Raw genomic sequence first — 16,519 nt, 5'->3', positions numbered from 1 at the left:
TGGATGTGGGACATCACTTCTGGACTGTGGATTACCTTAGGGAGCAGGAGAAGTTTGGGTTGGGTTTTAAAAATGGAGAGGAGTTTGCTAAAGACAAAGAGAAGACAAACAGGGTGTGCAGTGCTGTGTGAATAGCACGCTAAAAACTAAGAACAGGACGGATGTAGTGGGAGCATCTGTGATCTCAGCAAGTCCAGAGGCTGAGGCAGGAGATGGCAAATTGGTGGCCAGCCTCAGCAATTTTGCAAGGCCCTGAGCAACTCAATGAGACCCTGTCTCAAAAAATAAAAGGGGCTGAGGATGTGGCTCAGTGGTAAAGCTCCCCTGGGTTCAATCCCTGGTATCAAAAACGAAACAACAAACAGTGTAGGAGCAAGATGGGACTGAATGAATATATGGAAGGTTGAGGCAGGAGGAGATGAGTTCGAGGCTAGCCGGGGCAACACAGCAAGACTAAAATTAATGAGAAAAAAAGGTCCTGTGTGCGTGCGTGCGTGTGTGTGTGTGTGTGTGTGAGAGAGAGAGAGAAGAGGTGTGTCCTGGGTCACTAGGGATCTGAGCATTGAGCAAAGGAGTCCAGCCATTACCTGTAGTAATGCATCAGTTGGGCTAGTCATCAGGGACATGAGAGGCCGAGATATGACTTGGGAAGAGAATGAGCGGCCAAGGTTTGGGAAGTATGGTTGGGGTCCTATTAATTGGTGATGAGGTCTGACAAGGAGAAGCCTCTGGGAAAAGTCCCCAAATGGGACGCGCCTGGATGTGGGGAGAGAGGCATCAAGACTGACTTGGTTGAACAGGAGGAAGGCCAACCTGTTCCGTGAATTCTCATTTGCTAGTGTGTGGCCGAACGCGCCGGCCCCCCGCGCTCTTGGGACTTATCGGGGGACAGCCGCAAAGCCGGCTCAGCCTCACTGCGGGTCCGCCAGCTCTCCGCTGTGGGTAGCGCTCTCGGCTCATCCAGCCCTGCAGAGAGCGCTGTGGGCACGTCCTGGCGATCCGGCATGCGCAGTGCGTCGTGGGGCAGGGGGTGGGGCTGCCGGAACCCGGAAGCGCAGGACCCACGTGGAAATCGCGGAGGGGTGGGGGGTGGACGGGCACTGTGTGGCTCAGCTGTCGGGTTCAGGGAGTCCTCGAGCTGGTAGTGGGGTCTGTTCGTCCCTGAGAGCAGCCGTTGTGTCCTCTTCACCTGCACGTGGCGGTGACTCCTCGCCAGGACGCAGCTGGGGGCTTCCCGGCACGGCCCGCACAATGGGGCTGCTCTCGACCCTCACGGTCGCTACCTGTTACTGCTCTGGTCGTCTGGTGGCCCGTCATTTCTCCCGTGGGGTGCGGCCTGGCGGGGAGGAACTAAGCCGCCTGAGGCTGGATGACTTGGCGCCGACCCCGCGGCTAGAGCTGCTGTTTGGCTTGTCCCCGTGTCTCCTGGCTCTGCGAGCCGCCCGCCGCCGAGTGGCCCGGCTCCTGCTCCAAGCCGGCAGGGCTGGACTACAGGGAGAGCGGGCCGAGCTGCTCCGGGAAGCGGAGGCGCGGGACATCCCAGTTCTGCGGCCCAGGCGGCAGAAACTGGACGCCCTGTGCCGCCACCACGTGCACCAGGGCGTCTGCATGGAGGTGAGCCCGCTGCGGCCCCGGCCTTGCAGGGAAGCGGAGGAAGTAAGCCCAGGCGACAACCACCAGCGACTGTGCCTCGTCCTTGAGGGGCTCCAGGATCCCCGGAATCTTGGTGCTGTCCTGCGCTCCGCTCACTTCCTCGGAGTGGACAAAGTCATTATAAGCCAGAGAAACAGGCACGGGCACTCCTTATTCCCCATGTACCCAACTTGGAGGTGCAGTCGAGTTCCTAAGCACCTTGGCCTTTGGGTGGTTCCTCCCCTTTGCCAGAACTTGCACCCCTAGCCCTTGGGAGCCCGGGGGTGGGTGGGGCGCCAGGTTTGAGATTGACCAACCTAATGCTGGGGCCGGGAATCTTTACAGCTGCCCGCTCACTCCAGTAGTCAGCAAGGCCAGTGCGGGGGCTATGGAGGTGATGGATGTGTTCTCTACTGACGACCTGGCAGGTTTTTTACAGGTAAATGGAGAGGGGGAAGGAACGGGAAAGAAAGAGATGAGCTTAGCTCAGCCACCGTTTTTAAGCAGTGAGTGGTGGAAGGAGAGAGAAGGGTGCGTGTGCGCATTGATTCCTACGGCCTTCTAAATCCCATTGGGAAGGGAAGGGTCCTGGAGTTTTCAAAACCACCAAAAGAAAAGTTCTGAAGTTAGGGGCTTTCTGGCATCGTTCCCTTTGCTGCACTCCTGGGCTAGGGATGTGGCTCAGTGGTCGAGCACTTGCTTAGCAAGCACAAGGCCCTGGGTTCAATCTCCAGCACGCTTCCCCAGGCAGTCTTCTTTCCCGCTTCTTTAAGGGTACTTCAGTGTCTCATTGCTATGTAGGTCTTAAGCGATGCTTGCTGTTTAGCCCTGGGGAGCTGGGGAACAGGAGATTTGTGGTCCTTGAGTAGGGGCACAGCTTGAAAGGATCATTGAACAAGGGGACCTGTATGCCTTTGATTTCTAGGAAGGGGTAAACTTGAGGGAGGAACTTCTGTGGTCCCTCTATCCGTCCGTTTTCAGTTGTTCCCCCTGCTGGCCACAAGAGGGCAGTATTGCACTGCATTTGGCAGCCCCTCTGACGGTCGTCCTGTGAGAAATTCCCTCTTGAAAAGGAGAGCTCTGAAACAAAGTTGCACAATAAAAAGACAATGCCAGCCACGTAGTAACTTCATATTTTCTACTAGCCACGTTGAAAGGTGAAATTAATTTTAGTAACTTACCCTATTATATCCAAAATATTATCATTTTAAATATCATTAATATTTTACATCTCATTTAACAGTTTTCACATACAGCACATATCTACCTGGAGTAGTCACATTTCCATTGCTTAGTAGTCACATGTGGCTCATGGCTACTACATTGAACAGCACATCCCCAGAAGTGTTTTCTGGCTATTCCTTCTTACAGGGAGTCCCCTTCAGAGGAACTCTGGCCAAGCCTAGTAGGAGATGAAGTTTCCCTTCCTCACCCCCAGCCTCTCAACAAGTAGCTCTTGAAAAAACACAAACACTCTGATTCCGTAAGCTCCATTCAGGACATCTGCCTCCTCCCACCAGCAGCTTGGCCCATAGGGCTGTCTTGCCTTCTGTCACCATGGAAGAACTGGAGGTGCCTCAAGCAAAGGCCGTGCTGGGCCCCGGACCTTCCTGCCCACTTAAAAGACACTGCTCCAGCAAGTTCTTTTTTCTCCATTTTCTCACTTTCATTCTCGTCACATTCACAGATGTTCTCATTCTCTCCTGACCTCAATCCCATGCTGAATTGAAGCCTTTGACAAGGTCACCGGTGTCCTCCATGTTGCTATAGTCAAGGGTCTGTTTCAGTCCTTATCTGACATAAGCCATCTGCAACATCTGGCACAGATGACCACTCTTTCCTCCATGTGATATTCCTCCCCTTATTCACCTAGGCTTTTAAAATGCTCAGTGGTGCTGAGGACTGAACCTAGCGCCTCACCATGTGAGGCAGGTGCTGTACCATTGAGCCGTACCACCAGCCCATTCTATTTCATTTTTCTCCTGTTCTGTGTTCTTTGTTTCTTTTTAATTTGTTGTTATTTGTCAATGGATCTTTATAATTTATTTACTTATGTATTTATACGTGGTACTGAGAATCAAACCCAGTGCCTCACACATGCCAGGTAAGTGCTTTACCATTGAGCTACAACCCCAGCCCCATCACTGTGTTCTTTCTTTTTTTTTTTTGGTACTGGAGATTGAACCCAGGAGTGATTACCCACTGACCCACATCCCCAGCCCTTTTTTATATTTTATTAAAGACAGGGCCTCACTGAGTTGCTTAGGGCCTCTCTAAGTTGCTGAGGCTGGCTTTGACCTTGCGGTCCTTCTTCCTCAGCCTCCCCAGCTGCTGAGATTACAGGTGTGCACCACTGCATTTGGCTACTGTGCTCTTTCTTGAAGTTGACTTTGGTGATTCCTTCTCAACTCCCTCGTGCCCAAACGTTAAATTTTCCCAGATCTCAGTCCCTGGATCTCCTTTCTGAATATTCACTTTGTTGATCTCATCTTGTCTCATGGCTTTAAATACCATCTCCTAGATGTGTACCCTAGCCCAGCTCTCACCCCTGAACTCCAGATTCACTCATCTACCTGTCTCCTCTGAAGCTCTTTTTTATTCCTAGTGGGCATTTCAAACAACATGTTCAAAACTGAGTATCTTTCCTTCTGAAGCTTACCCAGTCCAACTGTGGCAACTCCATCCCTTTGGCTAGAAACCATGGTGCCATCCTTGACTTCCTGCTCTCATACCATGCCCCCATTCCACCTGTGGCCAAATCCTATTGGCTTTATCTTGGAGTTATTGCCAGTGAAAGTTTCACTGCTCAAACTCTCCATTGCTACCATAGTCCAGGCCACGATTGTCTCTCTCTCTTGTTTTTGTACCAGGGATTGTACTCGGGCACTCAGCCATTGAGCCACATCCCCAGTTCCATTTTGTATGTTATTTAGAGACAGGGTCTCACTGAGTTGCTTAGCACCTCACTTTTGCTGAGTCTGGCTTTGAACTCATGATCCTCCTGCCTCAGCCTCCCAAGCCTCCACCACTGCCGGCTGCACCATTGTCTCTTGACTCATTGCAGAAGCCTCACTGGTCTTCCGTCTGTTCTGATTCTCAGCATGGCAGGCAGAGTGATACTGTTGAAATGTAAGTCAGACCATATTACTTTTCTATCCAAACCTTTCAAAGCTTTTGCATCTCAGAGTAAAAGCCCAAGTCCTTTCAGTGGCTTTCAAGGTCCTCCCTTACGTAAGCCTTGTTCTGTGGCCTCCTTACTGTTCCTCACATGTGCAGGTAAGCAAGGCCTCTGGGCCTTTGCATTCCTAGAATGCTCAGAGCATTCTTCCCCCAGATGTCCACGTGGCGCCCCTCATCCTCTCCAGGTCTACACTCACATGTCATTTCAACAAGGCCTTCCACAGGCTGGGATTCTGTTCTGTTTCTTTTGTTCACAGCCTCATTCTCGGTGCCTACAATAGCCTGCACAGATCGAGGTGTTTAATAACTTGACAGAACTGAATGCATCTTTAAGCAAGGGCACATGTGGTGAAGACTGGGCTCCATTTCCCCAGGGCTCTGATGAAGATTTGTGAGCTAAAACACAGTGTTTTCTCTTTCAGGCCAAAGCCCAGCAAGGCTGGCTTGTGGCAGGCACCGTGGGCTGCCCGGGGCCTGAGGTTTCGCAGTCCTCCCAAACCCCCATCATGAGTTGCTTAGAGTTCCTCTGGGACCAGCCTACTCTCCTCGTGCTGGGTAGGTAGATGTCCCTGCTCTTCTTGCTCCAATGCATGTTTCCTGAGCACTTGGTGTCTAGCTGGGTTGCCTAACCCTCTGCCCTGTGCCCTGCAGGGAACGAGGGTTCTGGTCTGTCCCAGGAGGTGCAGGCCTCCTGTCGGCTCCTCCTTACCATTCTGCCAGGGCGCCAGCTGCCTCCCGGACTCGAGTCCTTGAATGTGTCCGTGGCTGCAGGTGAGTCAGCTTCTTCCCTTTCCTGATGGCCTCTAACCACACAAGTGCTGCTTTTCTCCCATACCATTTTCTGACTGAATTCTAAACAAGCTACCTGGTCCTTCTGTGTCAGTTGCTTCGTGTGCAAAATGGGGAGAATACTTCCTTTAGGGATGAAGTGAGGGAGAGCCTGGCATGGGTCAAGGCTCCCCGTACGTATACCTTCCTCTCCTCAGTCTCTTTCCCTCGTCTGTCGGTGCAGGAATTCTTCTTCACTCCATTTGCAGCCAGAGGAAAGGTTTCCATGCAGTGGAGAAGACAGAGAAGCCCCTCAAAGACCCACAAGAACCACCAGCTATGTCCAAAGGACTCTGAGTCGCTCAGCACCCAGAATCGTCTTCAGGATCAGAAAAAGAGAGGCAAATGGGGGCTTAGGGGGCTGTCCACGAAGTGCACGTGATGGTGCCAGGACAGTTGCACACACATCCCCAGGTCTGGCCTGCTGGCACCTCTTCTGGAGTGTACACCCAAGCCCCTGTTCCTTGATGTCAGTCATTAACTGTATGGCCGGGGACCCTGCAGTAAAGACCGGAGGAGTTCAGTCTCCTATTTTGCTGTGGACCTGCAGTTGAAGATGTAGTTTGGTGATTTCCAGGATGGGCTATGGCAAAAGTCGAGTGGAAGTTGAGGCTTCAGAAGGGAATCAGGCAGCCCAGTCCAGGGTCTGACTGCTCCTGACCAGGTGTTGCCTGTGGTGAATGTTGAGTGTGAGGATGTGGAGGGAGGCCGAGGCCTTCCTGTGGGATAGACGAAGTACAAATCAAGGACAGTCCCCATGTGGGCCTTAAGTACATGTCTTCATCTTGTGGTGCCCAGGACCTTGGTCTGCACCTACCTACCTCACAGGGTTGTTGTGAGGAGCAAATAAAACATCACCTGGTATCATCCATTAAGCACTCCATGAATGGGCTGATTTGTCCCAATTCGTCCATTAGGTGGCAGCCTCGCTCTTTGGTCCACAGTTCTGGAAAGCTTTTGCAGCCACCTGGAGAGACTCCCGGCTGCAGTTCCATTAGAATCAAAAAATTAGCAGTGACACCCCCTCCCCCATACACATACACACCACTCATAGAAGCAACGCCCCTGCCCTGAGTGTGGGGTGGTGGGGATGGGATTGCTACTTATTGTGCAAGCCAGACAGATTTGGTGTGCCTTCACCGAGGCCCCACAAGTGGTGCAGAAGCCACAGCCTAAGTAATGCAGAATGCGCTTCTCAGCACCACATAAAAACAACAACAGATAAATAAAGGTTAAATTCTTTAAAAAGAAAGAAAGAAACAAGCCCAACACTGCTGCCAGAGTACCCGTTCAGAGGTCTAGTTGCATCCTGATCATCAGGCTTTCTAAACTGTCCCCCTGCCCCTAGATGGGTCTAACTTGCAGCCATGGCTAAGGGCCACCAGAGCAGTGCCTCTCAACCTTGGCACTACTGCCACTTGGGACCAGATAATTAATTCTTTGCCGTGAGAACTGTCCCGAGCATTATAGGACATTTAGCAGCATTCCTGGCTTCTAGGCACTAGACACCAGTAGCACTGCCCTCCTGTCCCCTGTTATGAAAACGGAGCTGTCTCAACATCTCCACATCATCTCTGGTTGAGAACCACTGCACTGGAGCACAGGTTGGCAGAGCAGCAATCCCTAAGTTGTAATCCTGGTCACTGTGATTTGAGGCAAGTTCCCTACACACCTGAGCAACAGTCAACTCCTCCATGATGGAAATAATACTACTTGCTGGATTCCTGAGAGGATATGGAGAGCAACAGGAATTCAGTATTTCATATGTAGTAGATGCTCAATAAATAGTTCCATCTTTTTCTTCTGGACTCCCATCTGCTGTGGATTTAGCTTGCAATTGTGAGGGCAATGCCAATTTAGAACAAGATTTGAATTTCCTTAAAAAGTTCCCAAGATCATTTTAAAGTCATAGTTTTTCTTTTTTAATTTTTTTTTGAGAGGAGAGAGAAGAGAGAGAGAGAGAATTTTTTTAATATTTATTTTTCAATGGACACAATATCTTTATGGGGTGCTGAGGATTGAACCCAGCGCCCCATGCATGCCAGGCAAGCACATCACTGCTTGAGCCACATGCCCAGCCCATAGTTTTTCATCTCAAGAAAGAGGACAAAGCCCCTTCATAAGCTCGACTCTTCCCTACTAGCATCTGTCCCCTCTGGAACTTTCTGATCCTAATTGCCACACAGGTTCTGACCTCTGCTGAGCTTGAGCGCAGCAGATACTAGGATGCCTCTGCCACCCCTGCACCCTTGACCAAGAGCCAGGTGTAGTGATTTTTAACTTTTTAAGTTACTATTTTTACTTATTTAAAATTTTTTTACTTTGGTGGAACCTTGCAGCCATGGGGCCAGAGAGAGAGAGAACTCTTAGCATTCTAAATACCCAGAAGGACCAGCCTCTAAGAAACGATCTCTGGGGAAGGAACCAGGTTTCAGTATTTCTTAAAGCTCCCAGTTGATAGTGTACCACTGGGGTCTGAGACTCCCTTGCGCTTTGCACCACGCTTCATGTCCAAGCAATGCTCCATGTTCACGCCTGTGTCTTTGAGCTCATGCTTGAAAGTTTGGGCCAGGATGATGCTTCATCTGTCCCTTAGGGTCTTTGGAAGATGTGCTTTCCGGTCTCGGCTCCATGACATACTACTTAGCTTCCCAGACTCCTCATCTGTAGATTAGGGATGGTGCCATTCCGACCAGCTCTCTCTACCCCTTTCCCAGGAGGGAAATTAGAAATAAAAGTTATCAGTAAAAATGTCCTATTGTTCTGGGGTGTAGAGCGCTTGACTAGAGTGTGCTAGGCCCTGGGTTTGATCCCAGCACCAGGGGGGACAAAGATGATCTGTAGGCTAAAGGACTGGGCACCCCAGGACTAACCCAGGACTAACACATTAGTACAAACTCTGATGTGATGGTTGATTTTGTGTCAATTCGACTGGAGCATGGGTTACCCAGGTTTGGGTCAAACATTATTCTGGGTGTTTCTATGAGGGTGTTTGTGGAAGAAATTAAGATTTGAATCAGCAGTGTAAAGCAGACTACCCTCCCTAATGTGGTGGGCCACATCTAGTCAGTTGAGAGCCTGAATAAAACAAAAGGCTGACCATTCCCCAGGCAAAAGAATTCCTGCCTTCAGACTCAGGGGGAAAAACTCCTCCTGATTTTTCAGCCTACTGACCTTTGGATGGGAGCTATGCCATCGACCTCTTGGGTTTCCAGCTGGCTGACTCACCCTGCAGATCTTGGGACCTGCCCTCCTCCATAATTGCATGAGCCAGTTCCATATAATCTCTTTAAACACAGGTACACATGCACCCTGTTGGTTTCTCTGCAGAACCCTGCCATACACGTGACAAAAAAGAACACAGATATCCCAGTGCTCCCTCCCTGTGGGGTACAAAGTCCGCTCTGCTCTCTTGACCAAGCCCCACACGGAACCTAGAAGTTGGCTGAGATAAAATCAGAGAGAACAGCGTTGGTTCAGAGCAGGGCAATGGCTGTTCAACAGGGCTTTGTTGGAGTTCCAGCTCTGACTCGCAGTCATGGAGATGTGGACAGTCCCCTCAGTTGGCAGCCTTTGTTTTCATCATCTACAAAAATGGAGATCACAACAGTATCCACTTCAAATTGGTCTGGATTCAAAGAGGTCATTACAGAAAGCCCTCCACCCCAAGCCTGGAGGAGGATGGCAGCTTTTCCTTGGGACACCTAAATGCAGACTCTGAGGTCAGGGAGCAGCTGTGCTTTTCTTCCAGGCGGTGGGGCCCATTTCAGCCAAAATGCACCATCACTTCCCCACCCCCAAGAGAAGAGCCTCTGGTATCCTCAGAGCAGCTGAAGAGGGGCCAGCACCTTGAGCCCCCTCCAGAGCTGGGATCTTTTGCCAGAAGGCTAAACTAGACCCTCTCACACACACATCATTCCCGCAGGGTCAGGCGCCAGGGAGCCCCACAGTTTGTAAATGTAATCAACCTTGAGGTCTCTCACTTGCACAGGTGCAATTAGCACGCCCATCTGCTAATCCCTGATTAATGATGTTTACAAACATGGCGCTCCACTCATAGAGAGGCCTGGCTCCTTCCTGCAGCTGGGAGGCATGCATCTGCCCAGCAGCCCCTGCCCTCTTCCTCAGCCCTCCCCAGTCAAAACCCTTCTCTCTTTGCTTTCCCGGAAGTGGGCAGAACTGGAGTCCCCCGCCCCACCCCAATTCTCACTGCACACATGTGGAAAAGAAACTTGAGAGCACAGATGGGGGACACACAGTGGACATGCTGCCTTTCCCCACCACTCCAGCTCCAGCTATGGAGCCACACAGATGTGCCTTCCTTGTGGGGTCCGTGTGGGCGTGTGTCAGGGGCTTTACCAAAAGCACAAAGAACACAGACTTCTGAGTCAGTCCCGGGTCCCAGTGTCTGTTCTGCTTTAGTCGAGAGTCACTTAACCTGATGGAGCCTCAGTTTCTTCATCCATAAAATGGAGATAAGAATACTATTTACCATAGAGGTTTAAGGTTTATAGGTGAGGATTAATAATAGGATTATAAAAAAGATCAGCAGTGCCTGGGACACATTAGTAGGTGCTCAATAAATGTGAGCTATTTACTGCAGTGCAAGTAGTAATAATGAAGATGATGGTGATGGGTGGGGGAGGGGTCAGTGCTTCTGAATCTACAGAGATGGACTTCTTCCCTCACCCCTCTCTGGGGAGAAGGGCAGGTCCCAGCTCATTACTGATGGGGGCTGGGGTAGAGGTGTCAGATTGGAATCACTCCTGGGTCTGTTCACAGCTTCCCTGTTTCATTAACACCTCCCTGGTGGTCTTGGCTCATCCTGCTAGGAGAGGCGTCCAGAAAGTTCTAACTGCCTCCCTCCCAGCCCTGAGCTCAGTGTCCCTCACTTTCTGGGGTCTATGCTCCAGATGTGCATGGAGGGGTTTTTATGCCAGGAGAGGCAGCTACTGACCAGGAAGCCATCATTGTCCCTTCTTCTGAGGGTCCTAGAGGCCTGGTCAGGGACCGCGCCTCCGCACGTGGCCCATCCTTTACCAGTCCTCATCGAGTTCTGTCCATGGGTCCTATCATCCCAACCCGGCCACGGAAGGCTGCATGACATAGTGCGAATGTGCCTGTCTTGGGTTCCAATCCCCTCTCACCTCTTGCTACCTAGATGGCAAGTTGCTTATCCTCTAGGACATTAATTTGCCTTTTCTGTAAAATGCTGATGCTGTACCTCAGGGGTTAGCTGAGTGCCCTACAAATTGTAAATCCTCAATAACTGATAACAATTATTTTACTATGGCAAACTGCAATCAGAAACATCTTTTAAAATGCAGAAACTTGTTTAGACGCCTGGGGTGGTAGAGGGGAGGCAGGGTTAGAGAGGAGGACCATTAGCAAGTCCCCGAGAAGCAGGGAAGGCATGAGCTCCGATCCCAGTGATCAGCCCAGCTTCTTTCCCATATTGAGAAGAGGGGCCAGGAGCTGAATGGGACCAGGAGATTTATACCTGGGGCTCTGCAGGGGCTGCTTCTAAACAAGGTTTCTCTGAACTACACTCCAAGAAGGATTTTTATGAAAACGCCTGTCCTCTACCCCTGCCCTTGCCCAGCTGTCATGATATTACTTTCAGAGGACACACTTCCCCAGCTGTTGGGGAGGGAGGACAGGTGGTACCTGGGCCTTCTGCACCTCTGACCCCTCAGGCTTCTAGCTTTTCTGCTATGGTTTGTGGGTGTCAGAAGGGAGTCTCCAGGAGAAAGAGTACCTTTTGTGGTTTATCTGAGACCTCAAATAAAGTCCATGAACCGTTTCCCTTAGAAAGCAAAAATGGAAGCCAGGTGCAGTGGTGCATGCCTGTAATCCCAGTGGCTCAGGAGGGCTGAGGCAGGAGGATCATGAGTTCAAAGCCAGCCTCAGCAAAAGTGAGGCCCTAAGCAACTTAGTGAGACCCTGTCTCTAAATAAAATATAAAATAGGGTTGGGGATGTGGCTCAGTGGTCAAGTGCCTCTGAGTTCAATACCCAGTACCCAATAAAAGAAATAAAAAATAAATAAATAAAAAGCATTTGGGATGTAGTTTAGTGGTGAAGTGCCCTTCATTCAATCCCAGTATTAAAAAACCAAACTTATGGGCTGGAGTTGTGACTCAGTGATCAAGTGCCCCTGAGTTTAATCCCCAGTACTCCACCGCCCCCCCCCCCGAAAAAAAAAATAAAAGAGAGAAAGAAAAGAAAAAAAAGCAAAAATGGAAAGACAGTGAACTTGGTCCCTCCATATAACTAGTCTAAAAGGCCCCCTACCGCTCAGGCCCTGCAGACACATAAGCCACGCCCACACACACCAGCCCCATTATCAAGGTGGGAATCAGTTTCCCAGGTCCCAGCACATGGCTGGGCTCACATCCCGTGTTTAAAAATGACACTTGGACACAGGAGTGAATCCTGAGGTTAGGACTAATGGAATCGCCCTCCTCCTCTCTATATCCGGTTGGAGGGGGAAGTCTCTCAGCCCATTTCCAGCTGGCCTTGACCTTCCACTTCCAGACAGCATCAGAGGAGGCACGTCAAATTACCCAGCAGCCACAGCTGCTCTTGATTCTCCTGAACAAGGGAGCTAATTGGGGGCTGAGGGGATGCTCTGTAGACCCCCCTCAGCCCCTGGGCTCTGCTGAGACCATCTGCACCCAGACCTTGCGGGGCTCCTCCCACAGATGGGGCTACACACACAGGGCTGGATTGTCTAAACCTGACCCCCCAGGCTGACACACATGCTTAAGACAATGTCACCTTAGTGGGTATGAGTCCGGGAAGCCATTTGGTGATGGCCATGATGATGGCGATGATGGGACATGCATTTATTATGTACTGGCCACATGCCCATGGTATCTCACTTAATCCTTGGGATGCTTGGAGTAGGCGCTCTCACCAACTTACCTCAGCAGGGATGTGTGACTTGCCCAGGGGAGCAGGGAGTGGAGTGGGGGGAGAGAATCGCCCCAGCTAGTAGGCTGCTGCTGAGACCAAGCAGATCTGCATCCCCACCCATTCCACTCCTCCCTATGCAGGCCCTCTGCATCCCCCACCCAGCCCTCCTCCCCAGAGCCATCTTGACAAGCTCTAAGTGGGGCATGGGGGCGTGCTGGGCTTCCTGCTAGGCTGCATGGGGGTGAGGGGGGCCAGGCTGGGAGAATGGCCGTGACCGCTCAGGGCTCCTGTGGGATGCTGCCAAGAGTCTCGACTCCTGACACCAGACCTGGGTTCAAATCCTGGCTCTGATACTAACCCTCCAGGTGCAGGCTTTGCATGAGTTTTCTTAACCTCTGAGCTTAGTGTCCCCCCTGTAAGGAGGAGCCAGGAACTGCTTTCTCCCAGGGTGGCCCTGGAGCTTGCCCAAGGTGTCCCTGGTCTGAGGTAGGCCTTCACCAACCCTCCCTTGGTCCCTCCTTCCTCCTTCTCAGGAGCCCTCCTCCGAGGCGAGGCTGCTGCTCTGCCCTTCTCGTCTCATGCCTGGGGTCTCCTCATTCATTCATCTTTGCCTCTGAGTTTTGCTGCCTGGCTGGGTCACAGGGGCTCCCTGTGGCTGCCCCTTCTCTGGGCCCTGTCTGCACTTCCTGCCTGTCCCTTTCCTTGCCTCTTCCCCAGCTCCCATTGCCCTGGGGGCTGATCGATGGCAGCCGCTGGTTATTGATTGGGGTGGGCGTCCAAGTGTGGCTGCCAGAGGCTGGTATTGATGGACAGAATTGGTGCTGAGGCCGGGGTGGAGTGACAGCTGGGGACCCTGGGGCTGCAGGGAAAGTGGGGCTCCCCCTCCCCTACCAGGACCTGGGAGTGGGGATCCTTAAAGTGGCAGACCCCATCAGGATAGGAGTAGGGTTGAGGATAGAGGGCCTCTGAGGACAGAAGGGCAAGGCTTAGCTCATATTGTCAATTAACAAGTATTTACTGAGCACCTACTATGTGTTGCAGATACAGCAGGAAGTCGGCAAAAAAAAAAGGGGGTGGGGGAGGGTAGAACAGTGGGAGGAAATGGGGCAGAGAGGTAGTGGGAATACAGAGTGGCAGGGGGCTGGTCAGTCAGCTCAGGGTGGGCAGCTGCCCCAACCCTGGGCTCCGACCTGGGTAGCCCCTACACATGTTGTTTTTAATTTTTTTCTAGAACATGATAGAATTTCATAAAACTGCTGTCTATGTCCTAGGCAGGTCACCTGCTTTTTTAAGCGACATTATGATCACAACAACCCTATGAGTTGGGGAGACTTGGAGATGTGTGTCAACTAGTCCCAGGTCACATAGCTAGGAAACCACAGAGCTACAGTACAAACCAAAGTCTGTCTGACCCCAAAGTCTTTGCTGTTGTTACCACTCAGTATAACCATTTTTTAAGTGTCTAGTCGACTAGAGTTAAGATCTGTAATCTTTTTCACCTTAAAAAACTGATATTATATAACTCTATTATATCTTATTTTTGAGACAGGGACTTGCTAAGTTGCTGAGGCTGACCTCCAACTTGCCATCCTCCTGCCTCAGCCTCCTGAGTCAGAGATTACAGGCGTGTGCAATGATGCCGGGCCTCACCTTTAAATAGCAGCTCCCCTCCACCCCAGCATCTAACAAACATCACTCTATTTCCTGTTTGTATGAGTTCGACAACTTTATTATCATTATTATTGTTATTGATGCTGAGGGTTAAATGTGGTGGGCACATGTCTTAGCCCTGAGCTATGCCCCCAGCCCTGAGTGTGGCAACTTTAAATACCTCCTGCCGGTGGAGTCGTAAGTATTTATCTTTTTATGATTTTTTTCATTTAGTATAATGTCCTTAAAGTCCATCCATGTTGTCATATGTGTCAGAATTTCCTTCTTTTTTAAGATTGAGTAACACCCTGTTGGATGTCCACATCACATTTCATTTATCCATTCATCCATTGCTGAGCACTTGGGTTGCTTCCTCTGCTTGGCTATTGTGAATAATGCTGCTGTGAACAGGGTGTGCAAATCTCTTCAAGATCTTGCTTTAAAACCAAGCGCTGTGGCACATGCCTGTAATTCCAGCAGCTCAGGAGGCTGAGGCAAGAGGCTCGTGAGTTCAAAGCCAGCCTCAGCAACAGTGAGCATTGAGGTGCCAAGCAACACGGTGAGACCCTGTCTCTAAATATAATACAGAACAGCGCTGGGGATGTGGCTCAGTGGTCAAGTGCTCCTGAGTTCAATCCCCAGTACAAAAAAAAAAAAAAAAGACCCTGCTTCCAATTATTTTGGCTATATACCCGAAGTGGGAATGTCTAATCATATGGGAGTTTGAGTTTTAATTTTTTGAGGAATTTCCACAGCAGTGACACTATTTGACATTCCCACCAACTGTGCACAAGAGTTCCAATTTCTCCACATCCTTACTATAATACTTGTTATTTTCTATTTTTTTTTAAATAGTAGCTATCCTAATGGGTGTGAGATGATCTCTCAGTAAATGTTCTTTGGGTTTTTGTTTTGTTTTGTTTTTGATTTTGGTGCTAGAGATTGAATCCCGGGCCTCTCTAGCACTAAGCTGCACCCCTAGACCTTCATTCTGGTTTCAAGTTGAAGAATTTTTAAATTTTTCCCTGATTTCTTCTATCATCCATTCAGTATTCAAAAGTGTATTGTTCAATCTCCGTGTATTTGTATAGTTTCTGTAGGGTTTTGTCATGTTGATTTCCAATTTCATTCCATTATGATCTGATAAGATGCAAGGAATTATATCAATTTGTTTTTTTGTATTTGCTAAGAATTGCTTTGTGGCCTAGAACATGATCTGTTTTGGAGAAGATTTCCATGAGCAGCCGAGAAGAATCATCCTGGTTCTGATTTGCATTTCCCTGATGATCAGTGGCAATGAGCATCTGATGGCCATTTGTATATCGTCTGTGGAAGAAGGTCCATCCAGCACCTTTGCCCACTCTTGAGTTTGGTTATTATGTTTTGCCATTGAGTTACTAGGGACTTCTTATATTCTGGGTATTAACTCCTTATCAGAGGCATGCTGTGCTAATATTTTCTCCCACTCTGTAGACTGCCTTTTTGCCCTGTGGATGGTATCCCTTGATGCACTGTGGTGCTGAATTTTGGTGGAATCCCATTTGTCTATTATTGTCGTTACCTATATGTTTGGTGTCATAGCCAAGAAATCATTTCCAAATCCATACAAACCCATTGCCATTACCTACTCCTCTATGCTGATAATAATTCTGCCAACACATTTAGGGGAGTGAGAGGAAACTGGGGGGGTATTGCAAAGGTTGAGGGAATAAAGGTGTTTGGCCAGGAGACTGGAGGCTCCCAGCGGTGGTGGTGGGGTTGGGGGAGACAGAGATCACGGTACTCAAGTTACAGAATGGTTTTCATGGGATGAAGCAGTGACCCAGGGGGAGGATGTCCCTCTGTCTCCACCTATCCTTGAATCTGCTACCTATGCGCCTCACTCATTTTCTTGAACGTTGCACCCTAAGATCTCCCACATAGCTACCAGCCCAACCCATCACGGGGAAAAATCAAATCTCATTAAACTCCATTGATTTTCTTCCAAATTTGCAGCAAGTATACTTTGAGGCTCCTCAGTGTACTGCTGCCCACTGCCAGCTCCCCTGCCCCTGCCAACTGTCACAGCAGTGTCGCTGGGGATACTGTGCACTGCCAGGGCTGGGGAGTGGTGTGGAGGGCCTGGGGATGGGGGTCTGCTGGAGCTCCCAGCTCCCCTTGCCCCCTGGTGACAAGACCTTGGATATGTCTTGGATTTCTGGGGACTGAGTCCCTGTCTGGCTTTCCCCTCCCTGCAGGACTTGGGCGGAGGTGTGGGCATTCCTGGGTGTATCTGTATGTGTGTCCGTGTGTGTGTGTGTGTGTGTGTGTGT

The 16,519-nt window shown here is 50.2% G+C and overlaps 1 protein-coding gene across 2 annotated transcripts; it reads left to right on the top strand.

The window, feature by feature from the left end:
* The first annotated feature begins 16 nt into the window (after positions 1 to 16).
* Mrm1 (mitochondrial rRNA methyltransferase 1) lies at positions 17 to 6,515 on the top strand. 2 transcript variants are annotated; one of them, XM_027950334.3, is made up of 5 exons: positions 17 to 1,790; positions 1,978 to 2,071; positions 5,235 to 5,367; positions 5,464 to 5,583; positions 5,825 to 6,515. In XM_027950334.3, exons 1-5 carry the CDS (start codon positions 1,252 to 1,254, stop codon positions 5,935 to 5,937), a joined length of 999 nt encoding a protein of 332 aa, XP_027806135.2. In that variant the 5' UTR covers positions 17 to 1,251; the 3' UTR covers positions 5,938 to 6,515. The 2 variants fall into 2 exon arrangements, with proteins under 2 accessions (XP_027806135.2, XP_027806134.2); XM_027950333.3 differs by having other exon boundaries at positions 17 to 1,829.
* Positions 6,516 to 16,519: the final 10,004 nt, after the last annotated feature.

Source organism: Marmota flaviventris, chromosome 17 (assembly GCF_047511675.1).
Source record: "Marmota flaviventris isolate mMarFla1 chromosome 17, mMarFla1.hap1, whole genome shotgun sequence".
NCBI classification, from domain to species: Eukaryota; Metazoa; Chordata; class Mammalia; order Rodentia; family Sciuridae; genus Marmota; species Marmota flaviventris.
This window is presented reverse-complemented; position numbering and strand designations above follow the sequence as displayed.